The following is an 18,173-nucleotide window of genomic DNA, read 5'->3' on the forward strand; positions in this document are numbered from 1 at the left end:
AGTGGCGACTATAGAAAAGCTTGGTTCTCTTGTGTAAACACTGTTTTCCCCAACAGCTGTATTCCCCTTCCTGTTTATTCTTCACTTCTGCAGAATTCTCTCAGTTCAGTCACATCTGTATTTCATTTATTTTTAAAAAATATTTCCTTAGCTATCCTCCTAGCCTTTTCATATTATTAAGGCTGAGGGAATTTTCCAAATCTCATTTCTCTTTTCACAGCCTACTCTGGTCATATTTTTTACACTTCATTTAGGTTCTGAATTCACAAAATGATCCACATGGGTAACAAGCTTTGCCCACATAGACCAGCTTGCAGGGTTTGAGTTTTCATGTGAGCAATAGAAATTGTCGAGGCAATCATTTTTGCTTTCCCATTTTCAGAATAATATTTCAGGTAATTTTGTTCCGTTCCTGTATTTTTTTAAAATCCAATATTAAATTCAATATTTACACATTCCTATAATTATTAGGCCTGAGAAAATTCCTGGAGTTTAAATTTTATCACACCATATTTGAGAGAGTCTTTTTAATACTGGTACCAAAACCAACTATTACATAAAATTAAGGCTATTGATTTACATCACTGATTTTTTTTTGGAAGATTTATTGTACTCTGTTGAAACATTTTTTACTCTGTTATTTAGGTGAACAGAAAATTTTAGGATGTGCCTGCCTACCTTTTCTCAACATAAATACAGGTACAAATGTACTGAAAATGTACAAATAACCCAAATCTGCCTTGTTTGATTTCAGCAAGGTCACATGAAACAAGGTTAAAAAACTATATCGTATCTGTAGACTAGAGGAGTAATAGCAGACTAATTTTATTTTACTTTAATGCCATTTTTCAGAGTCTCACCTCAAATTCTTCTTTTGTAAAAATAACTGAACAGATGATGAGCCATTTCTCAAGGGTAAGCATTAATCTCTGGAAGCAACCATATTCTACAAGCAGTACCTCTAAAGATGATGTAATCTGTTCCAAGAAGTCTGTTTCTATTTTTAAGTGGCATACTGTTATTATGCTGTTAAAAGGGCATCTCCATCACACATTGTTACTTTGCTTTTAACTCGGTAACAATCATCAGTGATATTTAATATACATGAAATGGCTTCAGAAAATTATTGATTTTGTATCATTATGTACTCGGAGCCTTACAAATGGTACTTGAAATGGTAATTTAAAGTTGTAAGACTATAAAATGCTTTTACTGTGAAGAACATTTCTCCTAAAGGTTACCTTTTCAAAAGAGGTATATCTTTCCTAACTGCCTAAAAATGCTTGGGCATTTTGTATGTGACGTATCTCGTAATGTTTTGGTTTCTCTGCTTAATGTTACTAAATATGATATTGGAGAAGCTGGAAAGAACATTATAGCAGAAACTCCTCAAAGATAACATACTCAGCACTGGAACTCCATCTACTTTTACAGGGAGATGCAATAATCACAAAGCAACAACTACAATTTTGAGTGAAGAGCACTTTGTATATGCTTTCTCTTTCCCTACCCTAATTTCTCAGTAAATCACTAAATTTAGCATTTCCAACACATGTACACTTTCATATTTAAAAACCTGACTTCAAAACCCCTACTCTGACTGCTATTCCCTACCAGAAAGAAGCCAAACCTACTCCTGATGGCACAGGCATGCCACAAGAAGAGATGTGTGTGGGTGTTGCTTATCATCATACTGTAAGAGTGGGCTGTTACCCTTATCTCTGCTATCACATTGCTACACTAAGATGTGGATCTCAAAGTGCAGTTTGACATCATCTTACTAATTTTAGAGGAGACACATACTCTCTACCTTGCAGAGAGTATTATTGCATCTCCTGGAAGTTCACCTATTCCTCTAGTAAGCAGCAGCAATCCAAATCACTGAAGAGAATAGGTGGGTTTTTTTTTTTTTTTCATTTTTTTAAAGGAAGATTTTGAACCAAGGCTGATAAAAATCATATTTATTAATGTGAGAGGCTTTACCATCCCAGATTCCTAGCAGGTATGAAGAAAGCCACCATTCTTTTTTCACACTGCAGTGCCACACATCTCATATCCAGCATACAGTCTACTGAAGCAACTCAGACCTTTCTGACACCTCCAGAGCACAAACACCAACAATGTGCTCTCTCACATGCAGGGGCCTCTATTAATGTCACCTCAAGATAAAAGTGCTTAAAGTTTTTCAGATGGAGTTGGAATTTAATTGGAAAGTATCACCTAAAGGCAAACAGAGACGACTACTGTCTAAAACTTTTTTTTAAGAGGTGTTTTTGTTAATTTTTAAAACCCAAGGTTGGTCAACAGTGACTACCCCAGCTGGCTCTAAACATCCACCAATTATACTGCTACTTGTAACTATGACAACTTAGAGTCTTTTATTTACACCATTGTGACTTCCATGGCCAAAGATATTTTTCTTTAAGATCCTGGTGTACTTTGCTGTTGGAAAACCGAAAGATTTTCCAGCTTAATATCATCTGCAGATGCAAACAGCATTAGCATATTTTCTCTTGGCTGGCTTTTAATAATTCAAGTAGAACATGACCAGCAAACAGCACCACAAAACTTCTAAGAGGGTCACCCTCAAATCAATTGTTTTATTAGATATAGAAAAATACTTGGAAAATATATTACAGATGTACAGATTTTGTTCTGGCAGGAAGAGAGTTTAGTTGATCTTTAAGTTGTTTTCCATCTTTAAATTCTATGATCCTTGGAAACTTTGTTTAGTGTCAATATTCTCAACTCTCAGCTCCTGAGAGCTCTTATTTTTCTAGTAAAGTTAAATTCACTTTTCCAGTAATCACTCATAAGGAACTGCAACAATACAGATTTGCAATTTGTTTTTCATTAAAAGAATAATTTGACTAAAAATGCAAAAATATAAAAAACACCATCATGTAATGTTATTTATAAACCTCTGTTTTTACTTGCTCTTCAGTTTGCTAGCTTCTAAATGCCTACAGATTTCCTTTTCACTTTATTTTTACCACAAACTGAACTTTAGTTCCCAATGATGGCAACTGCCAACTCTGTCCTTACGTCAAAGATCAGCTTCATATTTGGTTTTTCTCCTTCAGTAGACTTTTTGCATTTTCTGAACTCTCCAAGAGTTTTCAAAAGTAACAGAGAATTAAAAAAAAATAAATTAAAACAATACTCCAGTACATTTCCAAAGTGCCGTTAGGTTTGCTGGGCTGTTAGCAGCTGATGTTAATGGATAGGGGAGCAGCAGATGATGCTGTAACCTGGTACAGCACCTTTATCACCACACAAGCCAGAATGTCCTTGTGCCCAGCAGTGATAACAGGCAAGGGGACAGCAGGGGAAGAGAGTTGTAGGTCCTGAGCCTTCCTGACAGGCTGCAGCAGATGTATCTGAGCCATACTTGCTGAGACCTTTACAATGAATACATATAGTCAGTGATCCCTTATGACCTTTTAATCAATAGATTTTTTTATATCTTCATTATTTCCCATCTATCCACAGAAGTTTTAACTTTCAAGAAATAAAATATATTCAAGGAAAGCTTGCACAGGTCAGCCACTCCCTATATTGGTACATTTATAACAACAGTAGTTCAAATTACTGTTATGACATTTTGAGCTCTTGTTGAAACTTCCTTCTTCCCACTTAACTTTTCTCTTGACAGATTTAAAATTACATTTAAGGACATTCATTTTCTTTCAAGTATATAAAAGACTATAACTAGAAAGAACTGGAGATAAAATGTATCCAAACAATTCAGCTTCTAGCTTGCAAGTTCTCAACATCTGCACCCAAACCGAGAGCTGGGTGGTAAGGTGCAGGGCAGCCTGTCTCAGGGAGCCCAGCATTGCCACTGGGTACTTACAAAGATACTCCAGCTTTGGCTCAAGCCTCAGAATGAAGGGAAGCAGAGGAGTACAAGAACAAAGGAAGCGAAAAACAAATATAGAAAGGATTAATCTGCTTTATCAATGTAGCATGATAAACAACCTATCATGCCACAGATGTAATTTTCTCATAGCTAGCTTGAAGGTCAGCATGACAATTCTTTTCAGCTCTCACTTTTTATTTGTTAGGGATAGCACTGAAATGTACAGGTTTGATGAGAAAGTCTGTATTGAACTGTACATGAGATAGCACAGCCAAGCAAAATTGAACAGCACATCATCCTGTGTCCTGAAGGCTGCATGTGGAAGGCTGTGTCCTGGTCTCAGTTTATCCTACACACTGCTGCATTCCTGCTCAGAAAATGCATGGAAAAGCTTAACCTTTTCAGAGCTGGGAGAAGGACACCAGCACTTGGGCCATTTGGTCTGTATTTTTACAATGTCACAGCACAGTTCATGTTATAATGCACAGTCTCTCCAGACAGATAAAAGAGACCAGATTTAAGAACTTTAAAAACCTGATCAGTATGGAGAATTTGGTAAAAGGATATTAGCTCATTAACATTCTTCTATATATCACAGCACTGTTTAGATGCTCTTAAGGAACACTTCAAACTCTGAACTTGGGATGGAAGACCTCTGTAACCAGAACAGCACTGGACTGTTCATAAAAACTGCTAATAGGAAAAAAAAAAGAAGTTACATAGCATTTATAGAACTCTGCAGGGAAAAGTAAATACCTATTTCCTTAGTTTGACTCAAGTAGCTACAATTACATAGCTATCTTCAAACAACAATGTAAAAAGGCTGCTCTGCAGTGCTCTGAGACACTCTGAAAGGGGTAGTGTTGCTGGGTCTTGCATACTTAGACTGACGCCTTAAGAACAGCATTAGAAAATTCTTTCAAGTACCTCATTGTTTTAAAAGAGAGCTACAAAAATGTCAGTGTTTTAACTCAGATTTTATCAGCTCTGAAAATACTGACTCAACTATTGATCTTTTAGCCCAAGCTATTCTGAGGGAAGGTATGAAAAGCCCATCTGGATTGATTTAGCTTTGGTCTCCAAAAACAAGTACCATATCTGTATACATAATGATACATTAAGGATTACATTATAAAAGGCTACATACTTGAAAAACATTCCTTTAACTAAATGATATAAATACTGCTGATGTACTAGGTGCATTAAAGATCATTAAACCAGCACTGTTTACTAGAAATAAAAAAAAAAAAAAAAACAAAAAGCGTTTACTTAAGCAATACTTTGGATTTTTACAATCAGAAGTCTGAAGAAAACTTTCTTTCAAGTGCTCTGACAGGATTAGCTTCACTAACTACTTGGTGGTGTATCATTCAATATGCAGCTCCAGCTCAAAATGCTTCTCTCTGGCAATGGTATATTTAAGAACCAAAAACCTTACGTGAGTTATTGTAACATCTTTCTCAACACAAAACTAGCATGACTTCTTAAATTGTTACAGATCCAAAATAAGCACTAAAACCTCAGCATTACACTGCCACACTATGGCACAATTAAGATCTGCAAGCAAAAATAGAAAAAAAAAGACAATAAAAACTCCTCTAATTATTTAGAACTACAGAATCCACCACTAATTTTTGTAAAGCACTAAGCACTAAAAAGAAACTTAGATCTTGCTCAGCAACAGCTACCTAGGAACATTATGCTTGTGGATTTTACTTCAGTATTTTTCCCCCGATTAAAAATCAAAAAGTTTACTTTCTGCAAGTATTAAATCTTCAAAGACTAGCTTGATATGCCTGTTGCACAGATGGGAAATGTGGGAAAGTGGATACCAGGGGCATTTCTTTGCTTTGTTGGCTAAAAAATGTAGAGCTTTTTGTTCTCTGCATTTCAATGTGAACTGAGAGGTTTTCAGTCGACAGCCAGTTGGACAAGAGAAATGTTCAGAAGACTTTCAAGTTTGGTTTTTTAACTATTTGAGGTCATGCTACAGAATTTTAGAATCTACTTTTATTTTTTTATCTCAGAATGTAATTTATTTCAGATCTAGAAATATTTAAAAATACTTAGTATTTCCACATTTTTGCTACTAAATTTTGTAAGAACTTAAAAAAAACCTTTTTTTTTGCTGACCTTGAAGCACAGCAACTCAAGATGTCCGAAATTTCACATCTAGGTTTTTATCTACAGCAGCTCACTGCACAAACCATATGTTATTTTAATTACTTTGCCATTTATATAATTTATGCTTTCCACAGCACTTGTTTAGCAAGAAAGCTATAAATCAATTTTCTGTTACCATTACTGCTTTATTCATTCTAACATTCCATTTTTAAGTGTTTTCCTAATAAATCAAACAATGTACATAAGCAATCAGCTGAGGCCAAGACCATAGCAATTATTTTACCTGCAAGAACTTGCCATTACAAACATTCCCCATAGGGCATAATAAAATATATGTCTGGTGCCACAAGACTTACAGGAATACCCTGTACTGAAGCATTAAATAAAGATTAGATGACTAACTGGGACACTATTTGTTCCATCCCTTTCTTAATTGCTATTGTCACCACTTTGGTTTATAAAAAATAGCAGTTAGATGCATGCCAGTCCTTTCCTGTTAGGATGGTTTAGTCAAGCTTTTAAAATCCACAATTATATACCTTTTATCTTCAAGCACTTTCACTTACAGACTGCTTAAGCCATCAATTAACAGGATTTTCTCTTTTATACATTACCTATCTCTAAGCCACACACATATATACATGTACACTTTAATACAGTTTCTGTTATTAGACCTCTGCTTTCAATTATCACACAATTTCTGTAAATTTTTTTACTGCCTTTATTCAAAGCATGAGCCACTTGGTTATACCTAAGATCCTAAGTCTTCCTGATAGGCAGCATCTATTAACAGCCAACTGTGAACATTATAGACTTTTAACAAACTTGGCTCTAGGGCCTCACTAGAAAATGTGAAGTCTCATGTGCATTCCTGAACTGTGACAGGACCAGCCTAAATAAATTCTATACTCTCACCTGGTAGCAATATTGCAGCCTACCACCTAGGACTTGTGATTTTGCAAGTCTTTTGGGAGGGGAGGAGTTTAGCAAACTTGAGTGACACTGAATGAAGGCTATTTATGGAGAATGCCTCCTTAGCAGTTTTAGTGTTTAGCAGTTGCCAAAGAATCACACTGAACTGCATCAGGAACCTAAAAATAAATTCCAGATTTGCAACTCCTCCCCAAAATCCAACTATAGCGAATTTTGAAAATGTTGGTCTTTAACTGCCCTCAAAATTTAGCAGCAGATAAATTAGGTAGAGCACTTCTATTACTGTTTTTAGTTGCAAAAATTAATATTCCCTTCCCCCTCTGACAGCAGACATGTCTTCCTCTATTAGTCATTCAGGCATCACCACTAAGTAATCAAAATTAGATAACCTTCTTCAAAAAGATATATTATTTAAATTATAAAGATGTATGCTGAAGTTGAATATACTACTAAAAAAATGCCTTTCCTTACAGCTCACAAAGAAGAGGTTAGGATAAATGGCATCCTCATTGCTTCTTAATTATGCCCTCCTTGGAAGAATCAAAACCAAGCTTCATTGTCATTCATTAGGCAATCACTTCTAGGAAACCTCATACCTTCCTGAACTTTTCCATCTGCTTATAAAGATCCGGATCCAGCTCCTGAGACACATCTTTCATCCAGAGTAGAGCTCCTCTGTATTCAGTCCGATACTGCTCCATCCTGTTCACTGTCAGCCACGTGTCTGAGATGGCCCGGTATCTGAAAGTCTCCACTTCTTGATACAACCTACTGAGAGGGGCACGGAGTGCTAACCTGGGGAGGGCATCAAGCAAAGACAAGAAGGAGAGGAACATGTTAAACATGTTGTTCCACATAGGATTAATACAACTCCTGACAGTTTACTAGCACTCAAAAAAAACCACACACAGCCAACACAGTTCACTTAAGTGCCAGTGTACATTCAGATGATTCTACCACATGGTTGGAGGTGCACATGAAACAGTAATTTTGAATGAATATTGTTTGCAACTCTTCTGTTCAAAATAGCAACTTTTCAATTACACATGTGAGTGGAAAAGAAACCTCTTCTACTGTGCCTATGTATTTTAGTTTAATCACTTGTATGTTATTACCATACTGGAAAAGTATTACAGATGTATCAGGAATGTCATGCTAAACATCACAATAAGTACTTCCATTAGCCTTTTAAGTCTTCAAATGTAAATATAAATAAATAAGTCATCTGTCAGGTAGATAATTATCTGAGGTTATCTTTGTGGTTTTGTTTTTGTTTTTTTTTAGTAACTGGAACAATTTCTTTGAAGGACATTACCTTTTCTTTTGGAAGATTTACATATTTACCTAAATGTTTCTTCTGACAACCACACTTTGGAAAGGCAGTAGGGAACACTGTTGTCCTCCCTATGCCATCACTTCAGCTCCTAATGGGATCTCAACACCAGACAGGATTATTCCTTTTGCTTTGCTTCCTCCTGCTGCTTCTGCTTCCCTCTTGCTTTCCAGCAGCACCTCACTGGAATGGGTTCAATCAGCCCCACACCAGCAGAGAGATAGTTTAATGTGCAAGGAAGTCCCTTGGCATAAGAGGATTTCTAATTTTGGCTCCAGCACCCAAGATATGTTGTCTCGATCTCCAGCTAATGAGCTAGCTACAAGCATGAAACATCAATAAAAGCAGTCCCAACTTCAACAAGAGTTTGAGGATAGCTCAAAAGAAGAAAGACAAATTTTTTTTTTAATGTCAATTTATTTGAAAAGATGCCTTAAAAAAGTACTGGGCCAGAGCTATAATAATATGTGAATTCAATGTGACTTGTTGTTTTTTTTTTTCCCCATGATGCTTTTTCTCATTCCATAAATTCTTACCAAAATATCCAAAAGAAAGTTTAGTTTATGTAGATATGCGTTGAGATTTCTATTAACAGTTATGCTTCATAAAGGAGCAAGCCATCAGTACTTTTGCTCAAAGGTGCCTTACAAGTGCCTTAATGATCCCAATCATGCCTGCTACTGGAGGTGCTAATGACCAAACTCTAGCCCAAGACAATAAATATATGAAATTCAACTGCACTGTTAAAATAAAGCCAGAAAGTATCATAGTAGTTAAAAGCCCTCCAAAATCCTGTAAAACATAATGGAATAGAATTTTCCTTTGTGAGTGATGGCGATTTTCATCCTTTCATAGTCCTAATGCTGTGGAAAAGAGCACAATACTTACAATGACATCAGGTAATGTTACTTTTAAACTCCTAGAACAAACACTGGGTCAGTGACACATGAAGGACTCTGGTTAACAGCAGGTGTTAGTGTGCCTGTGTGTCCATCTGGATTCCTTGCCTTTTACTTGCCCCTGAGCTCTGTAGGGATCTGGGATCTTCTCTCAGGGGAACTTTACACTAAAGTTCAAGCAGAAGATGGCATTCAGACTCCTCCTTTCTCCTCTATCTAGTTGATGTATGAGACCCGATGGCCCAGAAAAAAGTATTCCCTTACTCATTCCCTCCCTTGTAGGAACCAGACACCTCCACAGTGAGCTTGCTGCAGCACTTCTCTGCAGAGTGAGAACTGCTACCAAACAGGAGAGGGATCTGACATCATCTCCTTTACAACCCTACTGCTGGAGAAGCTCCAGTACAGCCCTAGAGATACTGAGCTGAACAGGCACAGGCAGGGGATCTGAAGATAGATATAGCAAGTCTATGGACAAAAAGCACCATCAGGCAAAATTCAAGAAGTCACTAATATTGCCAATATTACAGCAGATTTTGTCAATAATTTTCCTATCAATTGGTTCCTCAACCATTTTAAACGGCCAAATGAATGATAACATTGGTGAATCAACTACCATTATCACAAGTACTATGCAAATCAGACAGAAATGTTGACCCATATACCTTTGCTGAGAAGAAAAGCAGAGGGCCTTTCCTGTAGCTTGCATCATTTTTCCAGCTCTTGTTTTATCCTGAGAACCCTGTGATCGAAGAAATTTCCCCAATTCATTTTCTTCCTGAGACAGAACTAACAAAAAATAAATGAGTTGTCAAATATGTTATTTAATTTGTTCCTAGCAGCTTAAAAACTGGCCTAACATCAAGCAGTTTAAGTCACTTTAGGTCCAAGCAGCAAAGCAAAACTAAGTAATTTCACAGAATTCCTGCATTTAGTAAACAGGAGACCTGATTCATTTGAGACATTTGCTGATACACTTAACAAGAATCACAAAATTCCATCAGCGCCAAAAGACAACAGGAAAAATGTGCTATTTCTTTCTTATAAAGGAAAAGCTGGGTTGGTTATATTACAAAAAGGGTTTTATTACATCTTGATTGCAGTTAACTTTCAGTGTTGTGTTTTTTGGGTTCTGTCTGGTTTGGTAGGTTGTTTTTTAGTTCTTTTTTACCACCTGGATTGCCTCAGCTGATAGCATACTTTTATTGAAGCTTGTTCCAAGTTGTACTAACCAAAACTCATTTACTTGCTTTTCTCTTACTCACCATTCTTCATGCTTGACTACATAAAATTTCACATGACAAGTCTAGTACTTTATTTTAAAGAACATTTACTTTCAAATTACCCGGCAAGATTACTTGACAACCTGAACATTCTGTAATTCAAACACTGTATTTCAACTACCTGAAACACATCTACCTCAAAGAAATTTTTTCATTTTTTAAACAGGAAGATGAAGTGGTTTTACACTGAATTGTTGACTGCTTCTAAACTGGGACCGTGGACCACAGAGTACCTTACAAAAACATTTAATGATGCTCTCATCTCTTTGTCTTTTAAAGTTGCTATCTCCTATACTACCAATGTCAATCACTATCAAGAGGGAGAATGGCCTAAAACAACGAAGATCTCCTGAAGTCCTCTTGCCATTTTCCAAATGGCAACAGCCAACTCCAGTGCAGACTCGGCACTCTTTGGTAGAAGATGAACATCTGCATCTGATGCAAATCTTGCCATCAGATTTCACCTGCCAATTCTTTAACTTGATACACTACTATTCTGTATTTCAATTTTACCTCCTGATTCTGAAACATTCTCTCTGACTTTCTTTGGATAAAGAAAAATGAAAGCCTTGAGAAAATGCAATTGAAGATTTACTGATTTCATAGCTGGACTCTCTCCTTCAGGCCAGAAATCAAATAATATGGACTGTAGAGAACCTTTAGAGGACATTTAATACAACTTGCAGTTAGAAACTTCCCAAATCAGGTCCCCCATCTCTCACTAATGACTGTCACTAATTACTGTACGGTTTTTACAATCAAGTCAGCATTATCAAATTCATCATAATAGCACAGATTACTTGATTATAAAACTAGTAGTAAGACCAAAACTCTTCATCAGCAATCCTGATTTAAAAAAAAAGCAAAACAAAACACAACACTAAAACTGTTTAGAAAGGAGTTATGATTTCTAGACATGACTCTTCTGAATTTGTCAACTAAGTGATGGGGGAAAAAAATTAAAGAAAGCTTTCTCCAGTCATTATTGCTATCACTGCATTATATCAATATATAAAACGTCAGAACTGGGAAATCTTTAAACAAATAACCAAATCTGCTTTTACGTGACTGCAAGGAACATTATCTTTACTTTTGAATAGGATGAAACTAGTAGTTCCCCGCTTTCATTTTTACCTTTTCATTTGTTCAATGATTCCATAATGAAGACCTTCTTATCATTTTAACTACTGTGTTTGATCATACTTACAACAAATCCTTTTTTGATACAGTTCAATTGCTTTCAGCAACTCCATACACGTTCTCTGAATAGAATGGAACAGCTGATATTGAAACAAAATACACAAAAATTTGTCAAGTGTATGCAAGAAACACTGAGGAATAAACTACAAGAAAGGCCTTAATTTTTCATAGAAATTATTAGGAAGCATTCTTTTCTTCTTGAACAATGAGCAGTATTTCCAGAATTTCCCTTATCAATTGTGCTCTTCTTTCAATAAAGTTTTTTACTGAAACTAAAGACTGACCAACCATAACTTTATAGAAGGAAAATAAAGAAAAAATAACTTTGAAAACAGTCTACAACAGTTGGTAGTTAACCAAAGGACTTGTGTTGGGTGTGGGTTTTTTTAGGTGATATCTTTGTATAGATATGAAGATGTACAAATCTGCTTCTAAAAACCTCATGGTAGAACAGAGTTATCAAAATATTTATCAATCAATCATTCTCACATGAGGGAATATGCATACTGAATTTTTCATAGACACTGTGAAATCTAGTGGAACAAACTTGCATAGGTATGGCCAACACAGAAGGTTGTTGATTTAAACTAAAAGCTTTATTGGCATATTGGAAACAAATTTCTAAAGCAGCAGCTTTCAAAGGAAGTAGAGGTTAAAAAAAAAAGTCAGTCATGACTATATTTGGAGATTATTTCTAGGAAATAGAAAAATTACTACTCTCTCTGTCTGTCCATCTAAAACCTCCAGACTGCAACTAAAATCTAAACTCTACCATATGAGGCATTACACAGCTAGAAGTAAAATAGACCACTGGCACAGTCAGTGCTTTCTTTCAAGGCTGCTTGATTACAAATTTACACAGGTCTTGTCTTTTCAACTGGGAGTATGACTTGCAAGTGAGAATTTGTTCAAAACATGCTTATTTCACTTGTGTGAACACAAGTTTCCCTATTTCCAACCCCACTTGAGCTAACAAAGCATCTCTCCTCATGAGTCTGCAAAACAGCAGACATGGTAAAAATTTAGGTATGTATCTATAAAATACTGTTCCATACTTCCAGCTTGTTTTACATCAATACTCCTGGATTTATAACCCATTGTGAAGACTCTGTAGAAGCACCAGGTGATAAGTTATTGCTCTTCTTGTGTTTGTTGTACTACAGCCTCCTGTATTTCAGCTAAAACATAAATAAACTGAGAATCCTAAGTCAATATTTTTTAAGAAACTACAAGAAAGCCAGTAAAGCAAAACATTTACCATCATGCAAGAAAACAACACAAACAGAACTTACATAGACATTAACTGGCTTATTACACTTCCATAGTACATCCTCTATTTTTTGCTTAGTCTCAAAGACATTCTAGGTCTTCATTTTGTAGAACCTTAACCTATTTTTTTTCCTCAGTGGAGTTGAGGATACTGACAGTGGGACTGTATTTGTCACACAGCAGGATTCCTTCTCTTGGTTTTATTTTTAAGACTTTCAGAGGCTTTTTTTGACATTTCAGAACCCACTAATCTGCTCGAAACCTTCAGAGTAGAATGCACTGTGCACCTTGTGCACACTGTGCTCCTGGGCATATTGCATCTTTTCCAGGTATATGTGGTATTTCATACTTGTAAAAAAATGTCATTTGTATGCTCAATAAAATACTTTTAGGGAAAAAAACCAAACAAATCACCTTAAACTGACATAGGCAAAGGATAATCTCCTCCCCTGCTAACAAAAGGAGAAAATCTGTCCCTAAAATATGAAAATAAATCTGAGATATGTTAAGTTCCAAATAAAGTTAGAGGGACATAGGTTTTTGTGTTACAAATTTCCCCTATATTCCCTGAATTTACATAGATACTTTTGTCAGAATCTGGAAGAGATATTACATGAAAATTATAAAAATGTATGTATGTTATTGTATCTTATATGCACACATATTAAAGGGTTGATGGAAATGAAAACACTTTAAAAATTAACAAGTAGAGAACAGACATTATGTAAACATTACAAACCTCTAGTTTTGCATCCAGATCTGCATCTGAAGCAACAACATGCTCATCTTCCTTTTTTCCTGTAACTTTTATAAGGGTTTGTTTTGTTTTCCAGTATTTCTGTTGCATTTTATTGACCACAGATTTTTCTTGGCTTTGAGCATATTGATCATAAAATTCTCTTGGATAGTTGCTAGAATATTAACAAACAAAATTTAAAACTTCAATTGGATACTTTAAAGATAAGTCTAACACACTCAATTAATACATTTCCATTAAGAATATTGCATTTGCATGCCAACACATATATTCTAACATGCAGCTCCTCATTATGCATTAATAACAAAGCAACTAAATTACTGTATTTACCATCCTACTCTGAAAAATAATACACTGGTTTCAACTTGAATATCTTAACCATGCAGTACTGCCTAACAAAGAGCCTCAAAGAATTCTTCCCAATGCATTAAGAAAGGATTTATAGCCCATGGAATTAACTTTTTATTTTGTATAATTAATAGAAGAGTTTCAAGTGAACTAGCAGAGTTGCTTAAGCAGGTAGCAATTTTCATGCCATTTCAGCACTGTTGGGATTTGACACAGCTCATTTTATGAATGGGATTAGACTACTTCTTGCCCTCCTTTTTTGTAATTGAATTAAAAAAAGAATTAGAAGAACACTCATCTCTTTTGAGCATGCTATGTGAAAGACTGATATCTCACATCTCTCTTTATACAACTGACTACATGACAACTGTGGGTGTATAACAGGTAACCTTTTCTTTCAAGGACTAGTTTTCACAGACAAATAATTCTGCATTCCTGTAGCAATAAAAGTGCAATATATAAATTCCATATTCCACAATATTTAAGCCATACTCAGACACTTAATAGAAAATATAGCCTTACCATGAAATCTCAGTGTCCTTCAGGAAGTGTTATTCCATTATTAATTTGTGTAAAAGTACATGCATTTTCCCCTATGTGCACATATAAAAAGCTGTGGTACTCTTTCAGCTTTTTAGAAGTACATGGTTGATAAACACTGCAATACTGGATACTTCACAAAACTGAAATAGGTTGAGTTTATTTTGAGAAGACACCTTACACCTGGAGTGACAAACTGGGGTTCATTAGTGAGATACTGACCCCTAGTTCTGTTCACAACACACAGATTGCTCAGAGACCAAGAGGTCTTCAGACCCAACATACACATCAAGTCATGTATGGAGATGTGTCCCTGCCCATGGCAGGGGGCTTAGAACCAGATCATCTATGAGGTCCCTTCCAACCCAGGTCACTCAATCATGCTATGACCTCTGATTATATGTATCATATCTATCTATCTATATATAGATAGATATATCTATATCTATAGATAGATATATCTATATCTATACATTTGCTGTGAAGCAGTACAGCCATTCAGAAAAAGCAAGCCACTGGGACACACTCCTCAAAAAGGGTACCACATCTACCCTACAAAGTCACTAGTGACACAGTTTAACCTGAAATGGAAATTTTTTTCACAGGGTTACATTACTTGCTTTAGTTACTTTTAATCAGTGAGTCAGGTGACAGCACCTTAATTACCAAAGAGGTGGTAAGAAATTAAACTGGAAGTGAGCAGAGACATAATTTTAAAAAACACTTATACAGAGCACTTCATGGCTTCTTCACCAAACTTGAAAGGCAAAGATATTTACCCATTTGATTCTACACAAATATTAGTTCCAAGAGTTTAATTTATTAATTAAAATCAAAATAAAGGTCTTTTGGTGCTACAGCAGAAAATAAAAAACATGTACAAAACATACCACATTTAATTGGAACTCTGTACGAACAAGCCATTACACATACTGACAACAGACAGCCTATCAAGTTGGGTGAATATTATATTGACCTTATACATGCTGCACCTTTAAAATACAAAAATTACTGCCTTTAATGAATAAAAAGAGCCCTCCTGTATTATAAGAAAACATAATATGAGAGTTTATTAAAAATAGCATTACTTTAATAATAATTAAAAATATCCATCAAACTTCTCACAAGGTATTATAAAGGCCTTAGCTGCCTGGCTGTGTGTTTCTGCTACAGCAGTGAAAATAACTGAGATCTCATTTCAGTAGTCAAGTGAAGAAAACACTATAACTCATCTGATGTTAACCAGCTACTAACAAAAGGTGACAAAAAGATTATAAAAAGTGCTGGGATTAATACAGATTCCTGAATTATGAGACTGATAAGCAAACTGAACAAATCAACATACAAACACTATTAGGTCTTTAGAAAAAGAAAAAATTATCAAGATGCTTACTATTTATGACCTTCCATGATTCTTGTTTTCTTCAGACACCTAAATAAGAAATGATCAGTTAATACAAGTATCTGTAATTTTTAGATAAAACACTAGAAATCCTCTATCTTTTCCCTCAGAAAATTAATATGCTGCAGCATCTTGTTTACCGTATTACAAAAGAAAACTCTTCAATCTGTGAGCCAAATGCCTTCTTTGTGTACCACAATTCTCACAAAAACCCATTACAAATGGATTTAAGTGCTGCCAATCCTTCTATGCTAGCAAGTTTTTCAACCAAAAGCAAATTTACCAGGCATAAATTCAATAAATTCAGTGACTTTTGATGAGGCGTGCCAAAATTGTCCATGCTAGGCATCACCCTCAGTCAAGTTTTTTTCTGACAAGTTTTAGCCACAACAAAATTCAATTACTTTTTACCTTTTTTTTTTTTGCCTATATCCCACTGACCTATTTTTCTAACTATAACTATATAACTAGTTATATCATGTCTTGAGTCAGAGATGCGAAATTTAATGACCAGATGGTTTTTCTATGAGGGACACTGCAGATCCTGAGGATAGAATATGATTTGTAGGCATTAAAACTTTAGATTTTTTAAGTTACCATCTCCAGCTTGGATACTCAAGTTTCCCACTATACTTTGAGCTGGCCAGATGGAATGCACATGATTTCCCACCAGTACCTGAGCATGCTCCTTCCAGGCCAAATTTAACAGCCAAGCCAGATACACATAAACAACAAGCACCAGGCTTCTCCTCTGCTGCTTTCAGAGAGGACTGGCACATGGGTAACATGGGAATGGAGGCACTGCAGCAGGGTCTGGGTGAGACCAAAATGAAGCTAGTGAGATGGGTGGTGCTGATGGGGAATGGACTTCAGCAAGCAGAGGCACAGAATGAACACACCAACAGGCTCCACTAAGGTATGAAGCTGACTGACTGAGAAAACAGTAATGGAAAACGGAGCTAGGGAGGTAACAGTGCTGAAACTGAACTTTGGCTCTAATCCAAGTAAGAAAGGGGTACAAAGGGGAGTCATCACGTTGGAAGCTAGCACAGTACTGCATACAGACAGTGTGGTTAGCACTGGAGGAGCAAAGGGACTGGAACAGATTGCAGGAACCCAAACAAGGCAATACAAACAACCTGGATGCTTCCTGCAAGCATAAAGCACATGCACTTCCATTTGGATCCGAATGGAGCCAAATCTCAGATTTCTGAGCCTAACCTCTCTGCTGTCAGTACCTGTGAAACTTGCTGGCAAAGATCCAGGAGATACTGCAAGATTATATCAGAGCAGGAATTTCGCCTGAATTGGAATTTTTGTGAAATGTTCTTAAGCACTGCAGGAGAGACCACAAGAAAATTAGTAACTCTGTCTTCAGACCACAGTTCAAATGTAAGGGTCAACAGCTAAAAAAGGAGAAAGAAAGAATCTTTTCAGATTGTTGTGTTACAGAACCATTGAGTCAGACAAGATACAGAATGGACTGCTGTGCTGTTCTTTCTAGAGCCATAGGCACGGACACTACTAACTCATTTTCTAATACCTTTATATTCTTGACTTCACTGTTTTCACACTGGTCCTCCTTAAGTCAACTGTGGGGGTGTGTGAGTGAGATAAGACCACAGGATTTAGAGTGTATACACAAGCTTGTCCATGACTCAGTTTAGCAGCACACTTGGTTTGACAGGAAGCAAAGAACAGCCTGTCTAGGTGGACTAACACGTACATTACTTGGAACAAAGTATAAGCAACCAGTATGGGGAAATGTGCAACGCACTGACCTTATTCACTGTACACATCCACCTGCTTCTTCTGAAACCACTGTCCCTACAAAAAATAAATAGGGTCATGGTGAAACAGTTGTCATTTGCAAGCACAGCTCATGCTCTTTCTTCCTAAACATCTGACCTCACCTTCTGACTCTGACATCTTCCTAGGTATACTCTTCCAGGCCCTAAATAGCACCCTTATGCCCTGAAGATATTCTTTGAGGGAGTTTTTACATTCAAAATGGACAATATTTTCATGGTATGAAAACGAGGGCATGTATTCTCTGTTCTGCTGTGTGATGGGATGGCATTTGGGGCTACAAGACCTGCTGGGATGGTGTCCTATGGCCAATCAGGGTGGAAGGAAACAGAAATGGAGCCTTACCTACACTGCCTACTGGAAATGGCTCCTGGCATGTGATTATCATCCAAAACTGGCCAGGAGGGAAAAAGG

The 18,173-nt window shown here is 36.3% G+C and overlaps 1 protein-coding gene across 3 annotated transcripts in view; it reads right to left on the bottom strand.

The window, feature by feature from the left end:
• ICA1 (islet cell autoantigen 1) overlaps positions 1-17,777 on the bottom strand; it is a 56,454-nt gene extending 38,677 nt beyond the window's left edge. For all 3 annotated transcript variants that reach the window (XM_036398825.2, XM_036398818.2, XM_036398809.2), the window contains exons 1-7: positions 17,732-17,777; positions 17,189-17,286; positions 15,942-15,980; positions 13,643-13,814; positions 11,642-11,714; positions 9,817-9,940; positions 7,516-7,714 (exon numbers count right to left, since the gene is read on the bottom strand). In XM_036398825.2, coding sequence (XP_036254718.1) covers positions 7,516-7,714; positions 9,817-9,940; positions 11,642-11,714; positions 13,643-13,814; positions 15,942-15,958 — 585 coding nt within the window. In that variant the 5' untranslated portion in view covers positions 15,959-15,980; positions 17,189-17,286; positions 17,732-17,777. The remainder of the gene's footprint in view (positions 1-7,515; positions 7,715-9,816; positions 9,941-11,641; positions 11,715-13,642; positions 13,815-15,941; positions 15,981-17,188; positions 17,287-17,731) is intronic.
• Positions 17,778-18,173: the final 396 nt, after the last annotated feature.

This window comes from Molothrus ater, chromosome 1 (assembly GCF_012460135.2).
Source record: "Molothrus ater isolate BHLD 08-10-18 breed brown headed cowbird chromosome 1, BPBGC_Mater_1.1, whole genome shotgun sequence".
Classification (NCBI taxonomy): domain Eukaryota; kingdom Metazoa; phylum Chordata; class Aves; order Passeriformes; family Icteridae; genus Molothrus; species Molothrus ater.